At 48.0% G+C, this 17,949-nt stretch overlaps 1 protein-coding gene across 1 annotated transcript in view; it reads right to left on the bottom strand.

Annotated features, from left to right (window-relative positions):
- Positions 1 to 13,179: 13,179 nt before the first annotated feature.
- LOC146871765 (guanine nucleotide-binding protein G(t) subunit alpha-2) overlaps positions 13,180 to 17,949 on the bottom strand; it is a 253,477-nt gene continuing 248,707 nt past the window's right edge. Inside the window, exon 8 of the mRNA XM_085651289.1 lies at positions 13,180 to 13,423. Coding sequence (XP_085507415.1) covers positions 13,395 to 13,423 — 29 coding nt within the window. The 3' untranslated portion in view covers positions 13,180 to 13,394. The remainder of the gene's footprint in view (positions 13,424 to 17,949) is intronic.

Raw genomic sequence — 17,949 nt, 5'->3', positions numbered from 1 at the left:
TTTTACCAACAGTAACCCCCCTTTATACCAATGAAACGACACCACACAGATATATATTCAAAATATATGTATTTATTACTCAAAGTATCCCCTAGACTCTTTATGAGCACAGGAGCACAAATCGTTAAACAAGAAAGTATCACAATATACAGAAGTTGCACTTTATATGGATAGGCCCTGGTGGCCGATCAAACCATATACTAAAATAGTGGTATAAGTACCACGACTAGGAAAGGGAAAAGGCCTAGGGCCTACAAGGAGCTAACTTCAGTTAGTGACCAGGAGGTCCACGGGTCGCGTGTGCAGTGAGGAAAGTTACACGCGGGCTCCCATAGGTTTTCAATGGGTGCGTAAAAGTTCAAAAGTTACTGCTAGAAGGGTCTTCTGGATGGACTACGAACTTAAGACTTAAAACACAGACACTAGAGATGTTTCTCTACACTTGGGCACTGGAGGGCCAGCTTTACCTCATCCACAGGAAGCGGGTGCATAGGTCTCGAAGTGCGTCGCGTTTCGTCTATCTGTCCAATGGAGCCTGATGACAAAGATGCTGCAGGCGGCCGGTCCAGAAGAGATGCGGTGGATCCAAGGGTGGATCGGAGTTGTAGAAGACCTGAAAGCAGAGGGGACAGTGCTCACAGGCACTAGCCAATGACCGGCGTGGCACCAGGTAGGTACCAGGCGATGTCGGGTGCAAACAGGTGATGAGGTGTAGCTTGTCTCCGCAGCCACGTGGTCCCTGAAGGTCGACGACGTCCAGTAGTCGGTTCACGAGCTGTCCCACGCAGGCTCTCGGTGTCGGCGACTCGAAGGAAGCAAACAAGCCTTGGCAAAGGCAGGAGTCGTGGAAAATGAAGAAAGCTGATTGTTCTGACCAGCAAGGTCAGAGGGGCTGCTCCTTTGGAGGGCAGCAGGGGCCAGTCTGGAGCAACCAGACCAGCATTGTAGTTTTCAAAGTTCGTCGCCAAAATGGCCACTAGCCAACGGGCCAGGGACCGGGCAGGCGCATCGAGATGCAAAGTGCAGAGGGGCCCCACGCAGATCGTGGAGATGCTAGAGGGCTCACCTTTGGTGCAGATGCTGCTCGGATGTTGGGCTTCTCAGGACCCAAAGCACAACTTGGAGGGAGCCTCTGTTGTCGCGCTTGCAGCTTGCCGTGGGTCTTTCAAGATGGCTGGCTCCACGTGTCTCGGTGCCTCCACGGGTTCCTTCTTTTCAGGGACTGTGGATCGGGCGGTGAGAGGTCTGGAGGTCCAGGTCTTGTCGGGCTCTGGGCTCGGGCTCCGGTAGGAGGCGGCGGCAAAGCTGGTTGGTGCTTGCGTTAGCAAGATGGTCACTCTCTGACCATAGGGGAGATTTCCTTCTGTCCTCTGTGCAGCAGAGCGTCGAAGTTCCCGTCTTCTTCTTTGTAGTAAGTTGATTCCAGGATGTCTGAAGTCTTAGGACACAGCTCCTACCTTTAAGCGGATTCTAGGGGCCGGACTACCTGCTAGGTCCCTCCCTAAGGGTGGGACCAGGAAGGGGGGTGGTTACACCCCCAATCCTTTGTCCAGCTCGCCCCAGGTCCGGGGCTGGTGTGCCCCAGGACCGGTTTGAACTGGCATATGCACCGAGGCTCCTTGTGAGCCTCGGGCATGTCTGATTCTATTCAAGCCCTACCTGACCAATACACAAAATCCTGTCTGGGGTGGTGCACGCACCTCCCCTGGCAGGAAACCCTTTGTCCACGTCTCCCAAGCTGGAAGGACTCCCAGCAGCAGGAGGGCAGACTTGTGTCTGTGGTGGCAGCGTCCATTTTGTGGAGCTGAGGCTATGTCTGATTTTACCCGGGTTTCAGGTACTGTACATGTCGTGTCCCTCTAGAAGGGTGTAATGCTAACCCCGTCGCCAGAATTGGCGAGGGGTTAGTATTCCAATTCGTATGACCCCTTACTCGACATGTTTTGATAAAGCCAAACCAAAGTTAGCATTTAACCGCGAGGTTCATAATGCACTTAAGAGTATATGGTATGGCGATATCTGGAAACGGTAGAAGGAAGTTGTTCCCACCACTGCAGACAGGCTCAGCTCATGCCAGAGCACCATCTCACATGGAACCAAGCACTCTGCCTTCAGGATTGTTAAGGCCTGCCATAGGAGTGACTTATAGGTTAACATGTGTCCCATTTAAGGTTAGGTATACTACACCTAAGTAAGAGGTGGTTACACCAACTTACCCCAGCTGAGTGATCAGCCAGTTGTGTGAAATTGCTAGGCCGGGCCAGGGGTGGCACAATACATGCTTCAGCCCCTGGTAGGCCTTAGATACACCAATGCCCTGGGTACCTAGTGTACACTGGTACAGGGGCTCACAGGGTGATCCAATTCCAATTGGTTATGCACCTAGGGTACATGGAGTCCATTTTAAAGAGAGAGCAGATGGGCTGAGATCCTGAATGGCAGGATCTCAGGCCAACTAAGTCGAAAAACCAGCTAGACACTAGGCAAAAAATTGGGGGTAACCATAGTCAGATATCCACCTTCCTACACCCGTTCTGAATTAGACCTCTTTATTCTATTTAATTATGGAGTGTAGGAAAACAGTCTTGCAGAGTGTATTTTAGTCACATGCTTTGCACATTGTCACTTAGTGGTTAAGCTTACATTGTTTTTCATACGAGACTTTGATTGTAATGGTTTTACTATGATATTGACTGAAGCAACTAACCATGACTCGGACACCTAGATTGAGCGTTCAAATGTCATTTTGCCCGGAAGTGGAAATAATTACCAGGGTACTTGACTGTGCAGAAAACGTTTTCGTTATTTTGACCCGAAAAAAAAAAAATACACCTTAGAGTCATGGTATGCTGAAATATCATTGGCGCATAAAAGCCACAAAAAGTTAAGTCAAAGAATTGTGGAGAAGACTAACTCTGAAGGCATATCAGTGCCTTTGGTCTCTAGGTACTCTGAAATGTCAATGTCACTAGCCCAGAAGATCATCATCAACCTCAACTCGAAAATGTGTTTGTGGGACGGGGTGCAGCAAATAAAAACACACCCTTGTCTTTGAGTTAAAACTCTAGCCACTTAGATCCAGAAAACACTGCAACCATTGTAGCTGGTTTTGGTAGCACGAGCATCTGTTTAACATACTGTTTGAAAAATGTAGCCTTTGAGAGAACTAAGTACATTTTTAGGAGGCACAGTGTACTTTATCAGTGCCACAAAATAGAAATAATTCCCTCCATGCCCTTGCCTTGAGTTACTGACCCAGAGGATTCTCAGTAGGACACTGATCACTCCTACATAAGACACACCACGAAGTGTACTATCAACTATACCAGTTTAATAGCATTCGTGTCAAAGTTTCAAAATTGTATTCATTCTTTATCTAAGGTGTTTGGATATCTTGTTTCTTAAATTCCTAGGCAACACCTATGTTTATGCAGATGACACTGTGGTCAGTCTCAGAGGAAATCAAGTTTGAGGTATGTGTGCTGTAGATACACATGCTTTGCATACTCCTGCCATCAAGTGTTGAGTCCGGATGTTTGCAAGTTGTTTTTCTTTAAAGAAGTCTTTCCATTCACGAGGTAAGGTGACTCCTCCTTTCGGTGATAGTGCGCATGGGCATCGATTCCATTGTTAGGTTGTTTTTTTCCGCCATCGGGTTTGGACGTGTATTGCTGCGCTTTGGTTCAAAACCGTTCTTCTGGTTCCCCTCAGTGCGCAATCCACTGTGCCCTCGACGGTATTGTTTCCGTACGCGTTTCCTTGTTCTACGCATATCAAATCGGTCAACAAATTCTCCATCTTTGATCAAGAAGCTTGTGGGTGGCCGTCTGGCCTAGCCACATCAGGCCAGCCTTCTGCTGATGGAACGGACTCTATTCCAATTCTGTCCTCAGTGCCATGGCACGTACCCTTGCACCGACCAACATCAAGTTTGTAACTTGTGCCTCTCCCCGGAGCACAAGGAAAACAGCAGCAACGCTTGTAAATCGTTTTGGTCCAGGAAGACTCTATGCGATTGTCTGGCTCGACGACGACAAAATGCAACGTCAAAGCATTCAACACACTCCGGGTATCTTCGGGAAAGAATCTGAGCAAGAGGAAACCGAAGTGTCCGCCGCAGAAGAACAGGCCTTCTCCGTTTCAGAGTCTGATCTGGAACTCAAGATCGATCTGGAGTCTGAAGATGGGCCTTTGGGACAAGGTGCAGTGAGTACCGAAGACCCCTTGCCCCCTAAAACCTCTTCCAAAACACGTAAGGCTTCGGCACTACCTCTGCCTTCTGGCCAAGGTCAGCACCGAGACATTGTTTCCGACGCCCCGCCGACCGGCTCGGCACCAAAACAGACCATCAAACCTTCCGGCTCAGGGCCGTGTCTTAAATCCTCTTCGGATCCAAAACCATCAGGATCGAAGGACAAAGCTAGTTCAGAGTCCAAACCCTCCGTTCCGATACAAAAACATGCTTCGGAACCGAAACCCTCAGCTCTGAAACAAAAACACACCTCAAAGCCGAAACCTTCCACTCCTAAGGAGAAGTCCATTTCGACATACAAATCCAAGGATAGTCTCCCTGAGCCTCCAGAACACGTTTTAGACCTTCTTAACGGCATATTACGAAGAAAAATTCATATTCATCCTGATACGGGACATATTTCTGCTAAAACACCATCAAAACGTAAACTTCCTTTAGAGGATCCTGCCTACAAGATTCCTCTTAAAAAGGACATGGCTACTAGCCCTGCTTATACTGCCCACAACCCTCTCCACATCCACCATCTTCTCCACACTTTGAGGATTCATTACATAGAACACCTCAGGGATCTCCACATATAGATGCAGATAGGGATCGTACCAATGAACACCGATTTGCCTGTAGACCTGTGGAATGACTACACCATTGACCCTCCAGTAGATAATGACCCAGACCTTTATCCTGCAAAGCCATCACCTCCAGACGATAATATGGCTTATCAACAACTTATTGCTAGGGCAGCAGAATATCATGGGGTGGCCTTACATAAAGAGTCCTTAGAAGAAGACTTTTTATTTGGAACACTTGAGTCCACACACAGGTCCTGTCAATCACTCCCTATGCTTAAAGGCATGACGAGGCATGCAGACGATATCATTAAAGACCCTGTATGAGCAAGTATTTTAACTCCAAGTGTAGTTAAAAAATATAAACTCTCACCATCAGATCCTATGTTTATTTATTTTAGTTTATTTATTTATTTTATTACGGATTTATAATGCGCATGGCTGCCACAGCAACGAGGCGTCCCAGCGCAGCACAGGGACCAGAAACGGGAGCTTAAAGTCGAGGCAATTAAATGGTGGGAGTGGGAAAAAGCCATGTCTTCAAGGCCTTACGAAAAGCCAGGGGGTTAAAAATGGTTCTAATAGGGGTCGGAAGTGAATTCCACAATTTTGCCGCCAGGCAGCGGAACAAACGTCCCCCTTCCCTAGCCCTCTACACTCGAGGAGTGCAGACCGTAGCTTGATCAGCAGATCACAGCGGGCGCTTGGGTACATAGGCCTCCAACAAATGGAGAAGGCCCGGCGGAGCCTGTCTTGCTAGGATCTTATGTGAAATGCACAGTGCTTTAAATTGTATCAGTTTATCCACTGGCAGCCAATGGACTTTGGGGAGAACCTGTGCTACTGAGTAGTGCTTGGGTAGCGAGACCAGAATCCGTGCTGCTGCATTCTGGACCCTCTGGAGGCGCTTTACGCTGGCCCTTGTTGCTCCCAGATATAGGCAATTGCCGTAGTCCAGTCTGGATAAAAAGATGCCTGAACGATAGTCTGGTGCACCGAAGGGGGGAAGAACCCAAGCAAAGGCTTTAGACCTCGCAGGAGTCCAAAACAGACCCCTGCGACAGCTTTAGTTTGTTTCTCAAAGGTCAATCCCCGGTCAAACCATACCCCAAGGTTTTTTACGGTATCCTTGGTGAGTGGGGCAGGTTTTAAGCCGTCCGGCCAGAATAGATCGGACCACAGCTCCCTGTCCCTCCCGAATAGCAGTATTTCCGATTTACCGGAGTTAAGCTGTAGGCAATTAGCTGCCATCCAATCGGAGATAGCCAGCAGATGGTCCTTAAAATTGTCTAGATTGATGGTACATTTCCTAGAGAAGGCTATCACCAGTTGGGTGTCATCTGCGTACGACACCAACGACAGCCCCCTCCCCTTCACCAGCTCTGCCAGAGGGCTGACATATAGGTTGAATAATAGAGGGCTCAATATGGTGCCCTGTGGTACCCCCTGAGGCAGTGCAAACTCCTGTGAGGAGAAGGGGGGTGCCAGGACCTGAAAGGATCTTTCCGATAGAAATGATTTAATCCAGGCCAAGGCTAGATCCCTGATCCCGATATCCTACAGGCGTTTCAGAAGTATTTAATGGGACACCATATCAAAGGCGGCACTTAAGTCCAAGAGGACCAAGGCCGCTGAGTCCCCTACGTCTAGACTGCTCCTAATGGCATTCGACACGGCCAAAGGCGCGGCTTCAGTACTATGGCGGGGCCGGAAGCCATGTTGCGTAGAGTCAAATGTGGTGTGTTGCTCAACAAAGTTAGCCAGAATGGAATTCACATGAGCCTCCGCCACTTTAGCCAGGAAAGGTAACTGAGAGATAGGTCGATAGTTACCCGGTTTGGCAATGTCTAGCGAGGGTTTTTTCAACAGGGGGACAACTTTTGCATGTTTCCATGCCCGTGGGACTGATGCCATCGACAATGACAGGTTAACCACATCCAGTCACACACCTGAAATGGAAGGATAGAGCTGGTGGGAGTCACTGGGTCAGCTGGGGAGCCTGATTTAATTTTTGAGCATAATGCCTCAAACTCCAAAGGCAGGATGGAAGGAAGTGCTACCAAGTTACGACCCTCCACAGCCTCTCCCCCTATTGGGTCCACCTCCACAGGCAGGGGAACTGCCTGCGGAAGTGCCAGATAGATCTGTTCCACCTTATTGAAAACATGCTGGGCTAGCTCATCGCATTGGTGGTTGGAGGCAACAGGAGAAACCCTGTTGTCTCCTGTATTCTTCATGCCACCCAGCAAAGAAAAAATAGTCTTGGCGGGGTTAGAGCTGCCCAGAATTTTGCTGGCCACAAAATCCGCCCGTGCTCTTTGGATACCCTTATGGTATTGCTTAAGGGCCATCCGATATTCGAGTTTTGGTGTTGTATCATATGAGCGTCTCCAGACACGCTCCAGCTGTTTACAGCCCTTCTTGGCTAGGGAAAGGGTGTCGTCGAACCATGGATTAGATGGCCCACGACCTTTCCTTCCCCATTTAGCTGGAATACAATTATCCAGGCCAGCCGTCAGCCAATCGTGGTAACACCGGTTAGCTGCGTCCACATTCGAGGATAACTGAGGTTGATGGCCAGATAACCAGGTAGAGAGAACCTCGGGGTTAAACCTGTTCCAAGGGTGTTTAAAAATTTTTGTAGGGCAAATAGGGTCTGTCTTAATCTGTAATTGCAGGGAGAAGGAGACCAAAAAATGGTCGGTCCAGGCCTGTGGGATTGGAGTACGCATTTCGATCCGAGGAAGATTGGAAAAAACAGGATCCAGCAAATGGCCGGCTATATTAAGAGGTCTTCCCTAAAGCCGCTCGCTGGCCCAGGAGGCCTATAGATCAGGAGACCGACCAATGTGAAATGATGAGTTAGCCTGAATTTAAGAGGTGCATTCACAGCCCACTATAAGTTCCCTATCCAGGCTAACACTATATGCCTCCTTAACTACCACTGCCACCCCCCCACCTCTCCCCCCCCCCCCCCCCCCCCTCCCGATTCAGGTTTTTCAACACATAACCGGATGGAAAAGCCAGCCAAGGTACTGCCACGGCGTCTTGGTTGAGCCAAGTCTTCGTAAGGAAGAGAGCATCAGGAGACTCATCAAGTAGAAGATCAAAGACCTCTGCATGATGCTTTATCAAAGAGCGGCAGTTGAGGCTAAGGAGTCTAAACTCCTTAAACCCTTATGAGAAGGTGTCCCTCTGGGCCTGAGTCAAATCAAGCAAACAAACATTACAGTGAAAGGAATGTTCATGCAAAGGCCAAGGTAAGGAAGGACAAGTGGAGGCCAGGGCAAAGAGTTCCTCCCGCGAGTACCTAATAAGGTCCGTCGCGCAATTAACAGGGGGACCGGCGCCTGACATCGAACCGGCGCGGACGGGCGCAGACGGGCTTGCCTTAGGCGCGCCAGCAGCGCGCCGCTGCGCGCGGATGCGGCTGTTCCTGCATTTATGGGCCTCTGGGAAGATCCGGCCGGGCAGCTACAGAGCTAACTTCCCCCCTATCCAAGATGGCGGAGCTACTCCGACCGTCCTGGGGAAGTGAATTCCCCAGGCCTCGCCCACCGCCCACAGCAACTCGACACCACTTGCTAAACACAAATGGACTCCGGTAAGTTAAAAATAAAAAAAAATTCAGTAGTTTTAACAATTAAAACAAACAAGCGACGGGCTGGCTAAATAGCAATTAAAGACCAAAGTACCGAATAACTGCGTGCAACTCGCTCCCGGCTCAAGCCTCAGGAGCCTAGTACTCCAGGTCCTGTCAATCACTCCTTATGCTTAAAGGCATGATGAGGCATGCAGATGATATCATTAAAGACCCTGTATTAGCACGTATTTTAACTCCAAGTGTAGTTAAAAAATATAAACTCTCACCATCAGATCCTATGTTTATCAAGGGACATTTACCTCTTGACTCCCTTGTAGTGTCCAGTGCTCTCAAAAGGGCTAATTCACAAACCTCTGGTGATGCACCTCCCCCAGACAAAGAATCTAAGCTCATTGATGCATCACGAAACCCAGTAGCTGTTCAAGCCGCTAACCACTGGCTCATCGCAAACACACAGGGCCTACTAGCCAGATAAGACAGTTCACACTGGGATGAAATTGAGCAGCTGCTCCAACACCTTCCAGAAGAACACCAAGCTAAAGCGCAACAGTTAGTGGAAGAGGGGAAACTAAACTCTGCCTCATCAATCAGATGTGCTTTAGATGCAGCTGATACCGCAGCTAGGGAGATCAATACCAGCATTCTCCTTAAAAGGCATGCATGTCTTAGGATTTCGGGATTTAAGCCTGAGGTCCAACAGTCCATTTTAAACACCCCTTTTGACAAGGTAGTTGATCAATCCCTAGAAAAAAATGAAAAAAGATACATAGGTGGCAAAGTCCATGGGAGCACTCCAGTCCCCATCTAAAAAAGGCTCCTTTTGTCACTCTTTTTACAGAGCAGGGTCTCAAACAACATATTCAGCCTCTTACAAAACCAATACCCAATTCTCTCCCTTTAGAGGTTTTTATAGAGGAAACAATTCCAAGGGTAGGGGTAAAGGCGCCACATCGCATAACACACCTTTCCCTAACAAACAGTGACTTGCCCACACTTCCCCCTGATCACTTAACACCTGTAGAGGGAAGACTTCTACAATTTCTTCCCATCTGGCAAGCCATAACATTCGACAAATGGGTGATCGCCATTATCCAACATGTTTATTGCCTGGAGCTTACCACCAATCCTCCAAACGTAACACCTTGCATTCACAAACTGTCATCAGATCACTTACAGTGACTCAAACAGGAAGTGCAATCTCTCATAGAAAAAGAAACAATAGAACCAATTACAGTACCAAGGTTCAGGGGTGTACTTTCTAATCCCCAAAAAGGACGGCTCCTTGGGGGAAAAAAAACATTTTGGATTTCAGCGCATTAAACCTATACATACTGTCAGAACACTTTCATATGGTAAAGCTCCAACGGGTGCTTCCACTTTTACAACAAGGCGATTTTATGTCCACACTAGACTTAAGACTCGTACTTTCACATTCCTGTCCATCCAGCTCGTCTCCAATATCTCAGATTTCAGATAGCAGGCAAACACTATCAGTTCAAGGTACTCCGATTCGATTCGGAGTAACTACTGCTCCCAGAGTGTTTACCAAATGTCTAGCTGTAGTAGGAGCTCATCTCAGAAGACAACAAATTCACGTCTTCCCCTAATTAGACGATTGGCTCATCAAAGCCAGCACACATCAAAAGTGTCTAAAACACACTCAAACCACGCTAAACTTGTGAACGTACAAAAGTCTCATCTACAGCCCATACAAATACATTCTTATCTAAGAGCAACTCAACACTCACACAGCTCTAGCCTCTCCCAGGGCAGCCAGAATTAGCAATCTTCAAACTCTGTTATTAAGTTTCAAGCCAATCGGACCTTAACAGCCAAAACGTTTATGCAACTCTTAGGAATTATGGCATCATGCATCGCAATAGTGCCTCACGCAAGACTACACATGCGTCCTCTACAGGAATGCTTAGCACGTCAGTGGAATCAGTCACAGGGTCAATTACAGATCTAGTTTTGGTATACAGCCACACCCATAGCTCTCTGCAGTGGTGGAGCCCACAAAAGGGCGGCCTTTCATCAACCCTGATAGAGATGCAGACAGAGACAGACGGAGAGAGATGATAATAATAAATAATAATCCACATTTGTAAAGCACGAACAATCACCCGTGGGGGTCTCTAGGCGCTGGGGGCCGTCAGAAAGATTAAGCAAGCTATTGCCCAGAGTCACATGGTGCTGGGCTAATCTGCCGCCGGTGCCGGGGATCGAACTGTGATCCCCAGATTCCGGCGTCAGTCGTCCTGGCCGCAGTGCCACACCTCTTCCCAGAGAGACCGATAGAGACACAGTCGGATAGAGACAGATAGACAGAGAGAGACAGATGAGGACAGACCGAGAGAGATAGAGAGCTAGCGAGAGAGAGAGAGAGAGGGAGAGAGTGATAGACAGAGAGTTAGAGAGAGAGACAGAGAGAGAGATATAGAGAGAGATATAGATAGATAAAGATAGAGAGAGATAGATAGATGTGTGTATGCCGGATCTGGTGACTCAGTGGACGAATGCGTATGCTGCAGGGACCTGTGTTTAACCTCACAGTCACAGTTTTTTTTTTTTAGCAATCATACACATAACACTCATTTGGGCCCATATACATTCATAAACCCACTTTGAAAATAAACAAACTATGACAAGTACATATTTTAACCCTCGACAAGCAGGCAGTTGAATGAAATCTAACTGGAGTCTCACAAAAGGTCCTTCTGCCTTTCCAATCTTTCCCATGCAGACCACAGTTTTCCTGCCAGGGTTCATTTGTTGACATATTAAACATCTCTCGGCTACATTTCTGAACTTTGCGTTAAACCAATCTTGTCTAAATCTTGTCGCATCATTTCATCCCTGCCCACATGTGTCTCCATGGTACATTCTAGCCATTGGTGCAAACATACTGTCTGGCATGACTGGTCTGCCATCATAACAAACCCACACACCATCTTCTGCCCTTCTTTGACATCCTATCTTCACCCACTCTTCCTTTTCTCTCATGTCTACTACATTCTGTAGATCTTTCACCTCCTTCCAGGTTCCCACTACTGCAAGTAGCATAAGTTGGCAGCTGATTCCACAAGTTTCGATTTCTTTGTTTAAGGCAATTTTGTGTCTTGCACAGTGTTGGGCAACCTGGTCAGCATATCTGTTACCGGCTGTCACATAGTCATTTCCTGATTGGTGAGCAGCACACTTAACAATGGCTACCTCTTTTGGTAATTGAATTGCTTCTAGTAATTCTTTCACATCAATTCAATTTTTAATAGGAGTCCCTGAAGAAGTCAGGAAATCCCTCTGCATCCACAGTTGTCCAAAATCATGCACAACCCCATAACCATATTGACTGTCAGTAAATATGGTTACTCTCCAATTTTTCCCAATTTTGCATGCCTTAATTAAGGCGATAAATTCAGCAATTTGTGCAGATTTGACTTCCGGTAAATAGGATGCTTTGACTATTCCAGTTAATGTACATACAGCATGAGCAGCACTCAATCCTCCCTCCTCGCGTCTCACGCAGGAGCCGTCTACAAACAGCTCATGTTCTGCATTTTTCAAAGGTTCTTCTTGTATGTCAGGACGTGGTTTGGTACAAAGTTCAGTTACATCGAGACATTCATGCTCAACCTCATCCCTCACTTCTTCATGGTAAGGATCAGGAAGTAAGGTGGCTGGATTTAGAACTGTACACCTCACAATTGTCACATTTTCAGCTCCAAGTATTATTCTTTCATATTTTGTCAGCCTACTGGGAGTTAGGTACTGTGTTCGGGTCCTGGTCAGTAAAATCACTACTGCATGAGGAACATACACCTTGACAGGGTGTCCCGTCACAATTGACTCACTCTGTTCTATGCTTACGCAAGTGGCAGCTACAGCTTTCAGGCAACCTGGTAATGCACAAGCCACAGAATCCAAGGTAGCAGAAAAATAGGCCACTGGCCTCATCAATACGTGTCTCTGGGTTAGGACTGAAAGTGCACAATTACCCCGCTCATAGCTGAATAATGCTAATTCTTTTGAAAAGTCGGGCATTCCTAAAGCAGGAGCTTCACACAAACATTCCCGCAATTTTCTAAAAGCTCCCATGCTTTCATTATCCCACTCTATGGGATCTTTCATTCTTTTTCTGGTCAGCTGTATCAAAGGCTTAGCTAGTAACGCAAACCCTACAATCCATTGTCTACAATATTCTACAACTCCAAGGAATATTCTTATTTCTTTTTGGGTTTGTGGCAATTGCATTTGTCTTATTATTCTGATTCTTTTGGAAGTTACCCTTCTAACTCCTCTTTCTATTTGATGTCCCAGGTACTTTACTGAATCTTCACAAAACTGGAGTTTTTCAGGGGACACTTTGTCCACCCTTTGCCAAATGATTTAACAATGCAATTGAATCAGTAACACAGTCCTCTTGCATGTTTGACGCCACCAATAGGTCGTCAATATACTGCACCAGGACTGACTCTCTGGGCAATACAAGAGATTCAAGGCTTCTTTTGAGAATCTGATTAAAAATTGAAGGGCTTTCTGTGTACCCTTGAGGCACACGATTCCAAACATAAACATGCTCTTCAAATTTGAACGAAAAGAAGAACTTGCTATCTGGATGCAGTGGAATGGAAAAGAATGCATGATATAAATCAATCACTGTGAACCATCTTGCTTTCCATGGTATCTGATAAAGAATCGGAATTTGCCTAGTATCATGACGGTAAGTTCCCATTCTATTAAGGACACGGAGGCGAGAATTATGCTAAACTCTCTCTTCGCTTTATTATGACAAACACACAGCAGCCAGAGAGACATCACAGTATCCATAAAATAATGACAGAAAAAACTACAACTCCCTACAACCAAGGAGACGCTCAGATAAGTAGTCCATCAACAGTTTCCATCAATCTCAATACAAAGTCCTCTGTCTCTCTCCTCCCTTCCTCTTTCTTCGCGCAAGTCACGGCATCCATTATTGGTCCTGTTTAGATCCATCATTCCCTGAAAGAACCAAAACGAAATCAATAATTCAGAACCTTGACAAGAATGTGATACAACAACCACATAGCGCAAGCATAGAAAACCAAGAAGCAACAAAGCCATAATACAGAACTATTCATAAATAAACTGATTACTTACTGCCATACGGGTGGGTTCGCACCACAGTGCCCCAGGAGGGATAATCCTCACCTCCGTGTCCTTAATAGAATTGGAACTTACCGTCATGATACTAGGCAAATTCCGATTCTATGTCAGGACCGGAGGCTTCGGATTATGCTAGTTCAAAGCTTATTTACCACTAACTGCGCCACATTTAATACCGGTTTAAAATAAAACCTCTTAAACGTAGAATCCGAAGACCAGTCTGCTGCACGCATTAACCCCTTCGCTGCCAGGCCTTTTCCCCCTCCTGTGCCATGCCCTTTCTCGGCTATTTGGGGTAGTGCGCGCTGAGGCCCCTGTAACATTTTGACCACATAAGGTATCCACGCCAAATTAGGGGATACCAGACTTTTGTCAGAAACCCAACATTTATTACACAGTTTTGGCATTTTTCTGGGACATAGCCTATTTTTGCTATTTTTTGTGCTTTCGACCTCCTTCCAGTTAATGGTAGAAATGGGTACAAAAACAATAATGGATCCTGGAAAGCTATACATTTTAGAGAAGTAGACAACATTCTGAATTCAGCAAGGGGTCTTTTGTGTAGATCCATCAAGGTTTCTTTATAGAAACTAACAGTTAAATATAGGATAAATTGAAAATTTGTTGAAAAAAAAAGCCTTTTGTGTCAACGTTTTCACCTGTAGCTTCTTCTAATTATGACAGCTCTTTAAAAGCAATATACCGTTACATCCGCTGGACATTACTGGTTGTGGGGATATATAGGACTTGTAGGTTCACCAAGAACCCGACGAACCCAGAGCCAAAAACTGAGCAGCAACTTGCAATGGTTTTTTATTATGTACCGGGAATATAGTAATTATTCAGTAAAAATGTGTACATGGAAAAATCGGTATGATTTTAGGGTACTGTGATGTCTCTCTGGCTGCTGTGTGTTTGTCATAATAAAGCGAAGAGAGAGTTTAGCAAAGAGGCCCAAGTACCCGCGACAGGCAAGGGCCCAAAACGTATTGAGGTTTTGCAAGGGATTCTGGGTAACAGAACCTGGTGAGAGCCAGTCAAGTCACCCCATCCTGGATTCCCCTCGGTGTCTAGTTTTCAAAAATGTACAAGTTTGTTAGGTTTGCCTACGTGCCAACTGCGCTAGGACCCAAAATCCACAGGTATGCACATTGCTAAAAAACATTCAGAGCCCAGTGGCCTTTCTGCCGCCCTGGGGGGGAATTGGGGAAGGGGGTTTCATCCCGATATGCCCCTAAAGGGGCAGAAAGACTGTGGCTATTTTTTGTGGGGGTGGGGGCATTGGTATGACCATTTTGGGCAGCCCTCATGCCCACGCATAAAAAAAGCCTGCGTACTCACTGGCGCCTAGTGGACTTTCTGCCCCCCCAGGGGGCAGATTAGGGGCCACTGCCACATCTGCCCTCCCGGGGGGGCAGAAAGACTGGAATTTCTCTGGGGGTGGATTGAGGGTATTGTCATGCCCATTTTGGGGAGCCCCTACCCCTACACTAATAAAACAAAAAAATCCATCGTTTCTAGTGGGCTTTCAGCTCCCATCTGCCTCCTGGGGGGCAGAAAGACTGTCATTTTTGTGGGGGGGAGGGTGAGGGCATTGACGTGCCCATTTCAGGCAGCCCACACCCTAAAAACAATTGTGCAAAAAACATCCCTGGAGGTGATTGGACTTTGTGCCCCTCTGGGGGGGGGGGGGCAGAAAGGCTGTAATGGTGGCGGGTTTGGGGGCATTGGCGTGCCCGTTTCGGGCAGCCTCCACCCTAAATAAAATCCATCACCCTAAATAAAATTGCGTGATAAAAATCCCTGGCGTCAAGTGGGCTTCCCCCCCCCCCCCCCCCCGAAGGGTCAGGTTAGAGGCCAAGGCAGAAAGACTAATGATTGCGGGGTGGGGGCATGGGCATGCCTGTTTTGGGCAGCCCCCACCCTTATTTTTACTTTCTAAAAGAATCCCTGGTTTCTAGTGGCCTTTCCGCCCTCCTGAAGGGGCAGATTAGGGGCCAATGCCCCATCTGCCCCCCAGGGGGGGTAGAAAGGCTGTAATGATGGTAGGTGGGTGGGGGCATTGGCGTGCGCGTTTCGGGCAGCCCCCACCCTAAAAAAAACTAAAAACATATCCCTGGTGTTTAGTGGGCCTTCTGCCCCCCCCCCCCCCCGAAGGGGCAGGTTAGGGGCCAATGCCCCATCTGCCCCCTGGGGGGGCAGAAAGACTGTAATAATTGGGGGGTGGGGTGGGGGCATGGGCCTGCCCGTTTTGGGCAGCCCCCACCCCTATTTTTATTTTTGGAAAAATTCCCTGGTGTCTAGTGGGCTTTTTTCCCCCCCGGGGGGCAAAAAGACTCAATGGTGCCAAAGTCATCAGGGGGGAGCAAAGGCCCTTGCCCAAGGGGCTGCTCTCCCCTCCCTGGTGTCTAGTGGGTGGATCCCTGCTTGGGGATCGCCCTCCTGTGGCGATCCCCAAGCAGGGATCCACTGGGGAGGGGGTACCATTGGAAAGGGGAGATTCCCCCTTTCCAACGATACCTCTCCCGTCTTTCTACGTGCTCAGGGGGCTGAGATAGCCCCCTGAGCACGTAGAAAGTGAAACTAAAATGAGCCTCTTGGCTCATTTCAGTTTCAGTGTAATGACGTCGGGGCGACGTGCGCACCGATTGTCATTACACGGAAAGCAGGGGGGGCCCACGGGAGCTGGGGAAGCTCTTCCCCAGCTCCCGAGGCTATTTTGAATTAAAGGGTATCCCTCTGGTGCCCGCACCAGAGGGATTTCCCAGGGAATGCCTCATGACGAGCTGGACTCTTCATGGGCACACGAGAACTGTGTGCCATGACGAGTCCAGCTCGTCATGGGCATTCAAGGGGTTAAATCCTCTAGACGCGCACCCAGCGCAAAAGCTTTCGAGGCCATCGCACCTCTTGTAGAATGGGCACCAAACTGCTTTGTGTCAATACCATCCTCTTGCATAACCCACCGTACCCACCTAGCTATGGTGGGAGAAGAGACCGCCTTGTGTGGTTTCTTGAGAGCTATCAAGAGTTGTCTCTCGCCCGGAGGGCGAAGTTCCTGCGTCAAATCTTCATACGCCTTCAGGCAATCCACCACACACAATTTAGGAGAATCCCGAAAAGCCGGGTACGAAATTGTTCTGGTATGAGACTTAGTTCTGCGCCCTATTGTAAAGACATCCCCATCTGGGGAAATAGTGCTCACCGAGATATCTAAAGCTCGAACATCTGAAACTCTCCTACAGGATACCAAACATAAAAGCATCGCAAGCTTAGAAGATAATTCTTTCAAAGATAGGTATCTATTGGATTGCCAAGACAAAAACAAGTTTAATACCAAATTCACGTCCCAAAGGACAGAATATCGAGGTTCCGGAGGTAAAGACAACCTTATACCCCGAAGAAGTCTGCAAACCAACGGGTGTTCACCGACTGGTGCCCCGTCCAAAGGAACATGACCAGCTGACACCTCCGATCTGATCGCGTTAATGGAACGATGCGCCAAACCCTCTGATGCCAGATCGGCGAAGAAGTTTAAGAGGGGAACGACTCCTGCGACCACGGGATCCAGACTCCGTCGAAGACACCAGCGGACCCACCGTGTCCACGCAGATCGGTAACGCTTCGTGGTGCTATCTGCCCAAGCCTTTGATAGGAGGGCCTCAGCCTGTCTCAAAGTCCAGGCAACGACCACCGTTGCCTGAAAGCCACCACGCCAAGAGCCGGAGCGTTCCCTCAACGACTAGATGGTGAAACTCCCCGTCCGGATTCTGAAGAAGATGAGGATACGGGGGAGTAGGATTGGAGAATCCCAGGAAAGATCCAGAAGAACTGGAAACCACACTTGAGACCTCCAAAGGGGAGCCACCAGGGTTACCTCCGCACACTGCCGGCGTATCTGGGCCGTCGTTCTCGTTATCATTGAGAACGGGGGAAACGCATAGCTGCGTTCCGCACTCCAATCCTGAAGGAAGGCGTCTGTGGCAAGAGCCATCGGATCTGGCCTCCAACTGAAAAATCTTGGAACCTGAGCGTCCAGACGGGAGGCAAAGAGGTCCGCTGAAAACGGCCCCCAAAGACTGTTCAACCACTGGAAAACCAGAGGGTCCAGCATCCATAGGCTGGAGTCGTAAAGATGTCTGGAATGCCAGTCGGCAACTCGATTGTGCTGGCCCGGGAGATACTCCGCCGTCACCGATATATGATGATCCAGGCAGAACTCCCAAAAGTCCTTCGCCAGATTGGACAAAGCCCGAGAGCGGGGACCCCCCAACCGATTGACATATCGGACTGCGGAGATATTGTCCATCTTTAAAAGGACGCAAGATTGCACTCTGTCTTTGGTCCAACAACGTACCGCGAAAGAACCCGCAAGCAGTTCT

The sequence above is a fragment of the Triturus cristatus genome, chromosome 1_1, assembly GCF_964204655.1.
Source record: "Triturus cristatus chromosome 1_1, aTriCri1.1, whole genome shotgun sequence".
Lineage (NCBI taxonomy): Eukaryota > Metazoa > Chordata > Amphibia > Caudata > Salamandridae > Triturus > Triturus cristatus.
The sequence above is the reverse complement of the archived record's forward strand: the minus strand, read 5'-3'. Positions and strand labels throughout refer to the sequence as shown.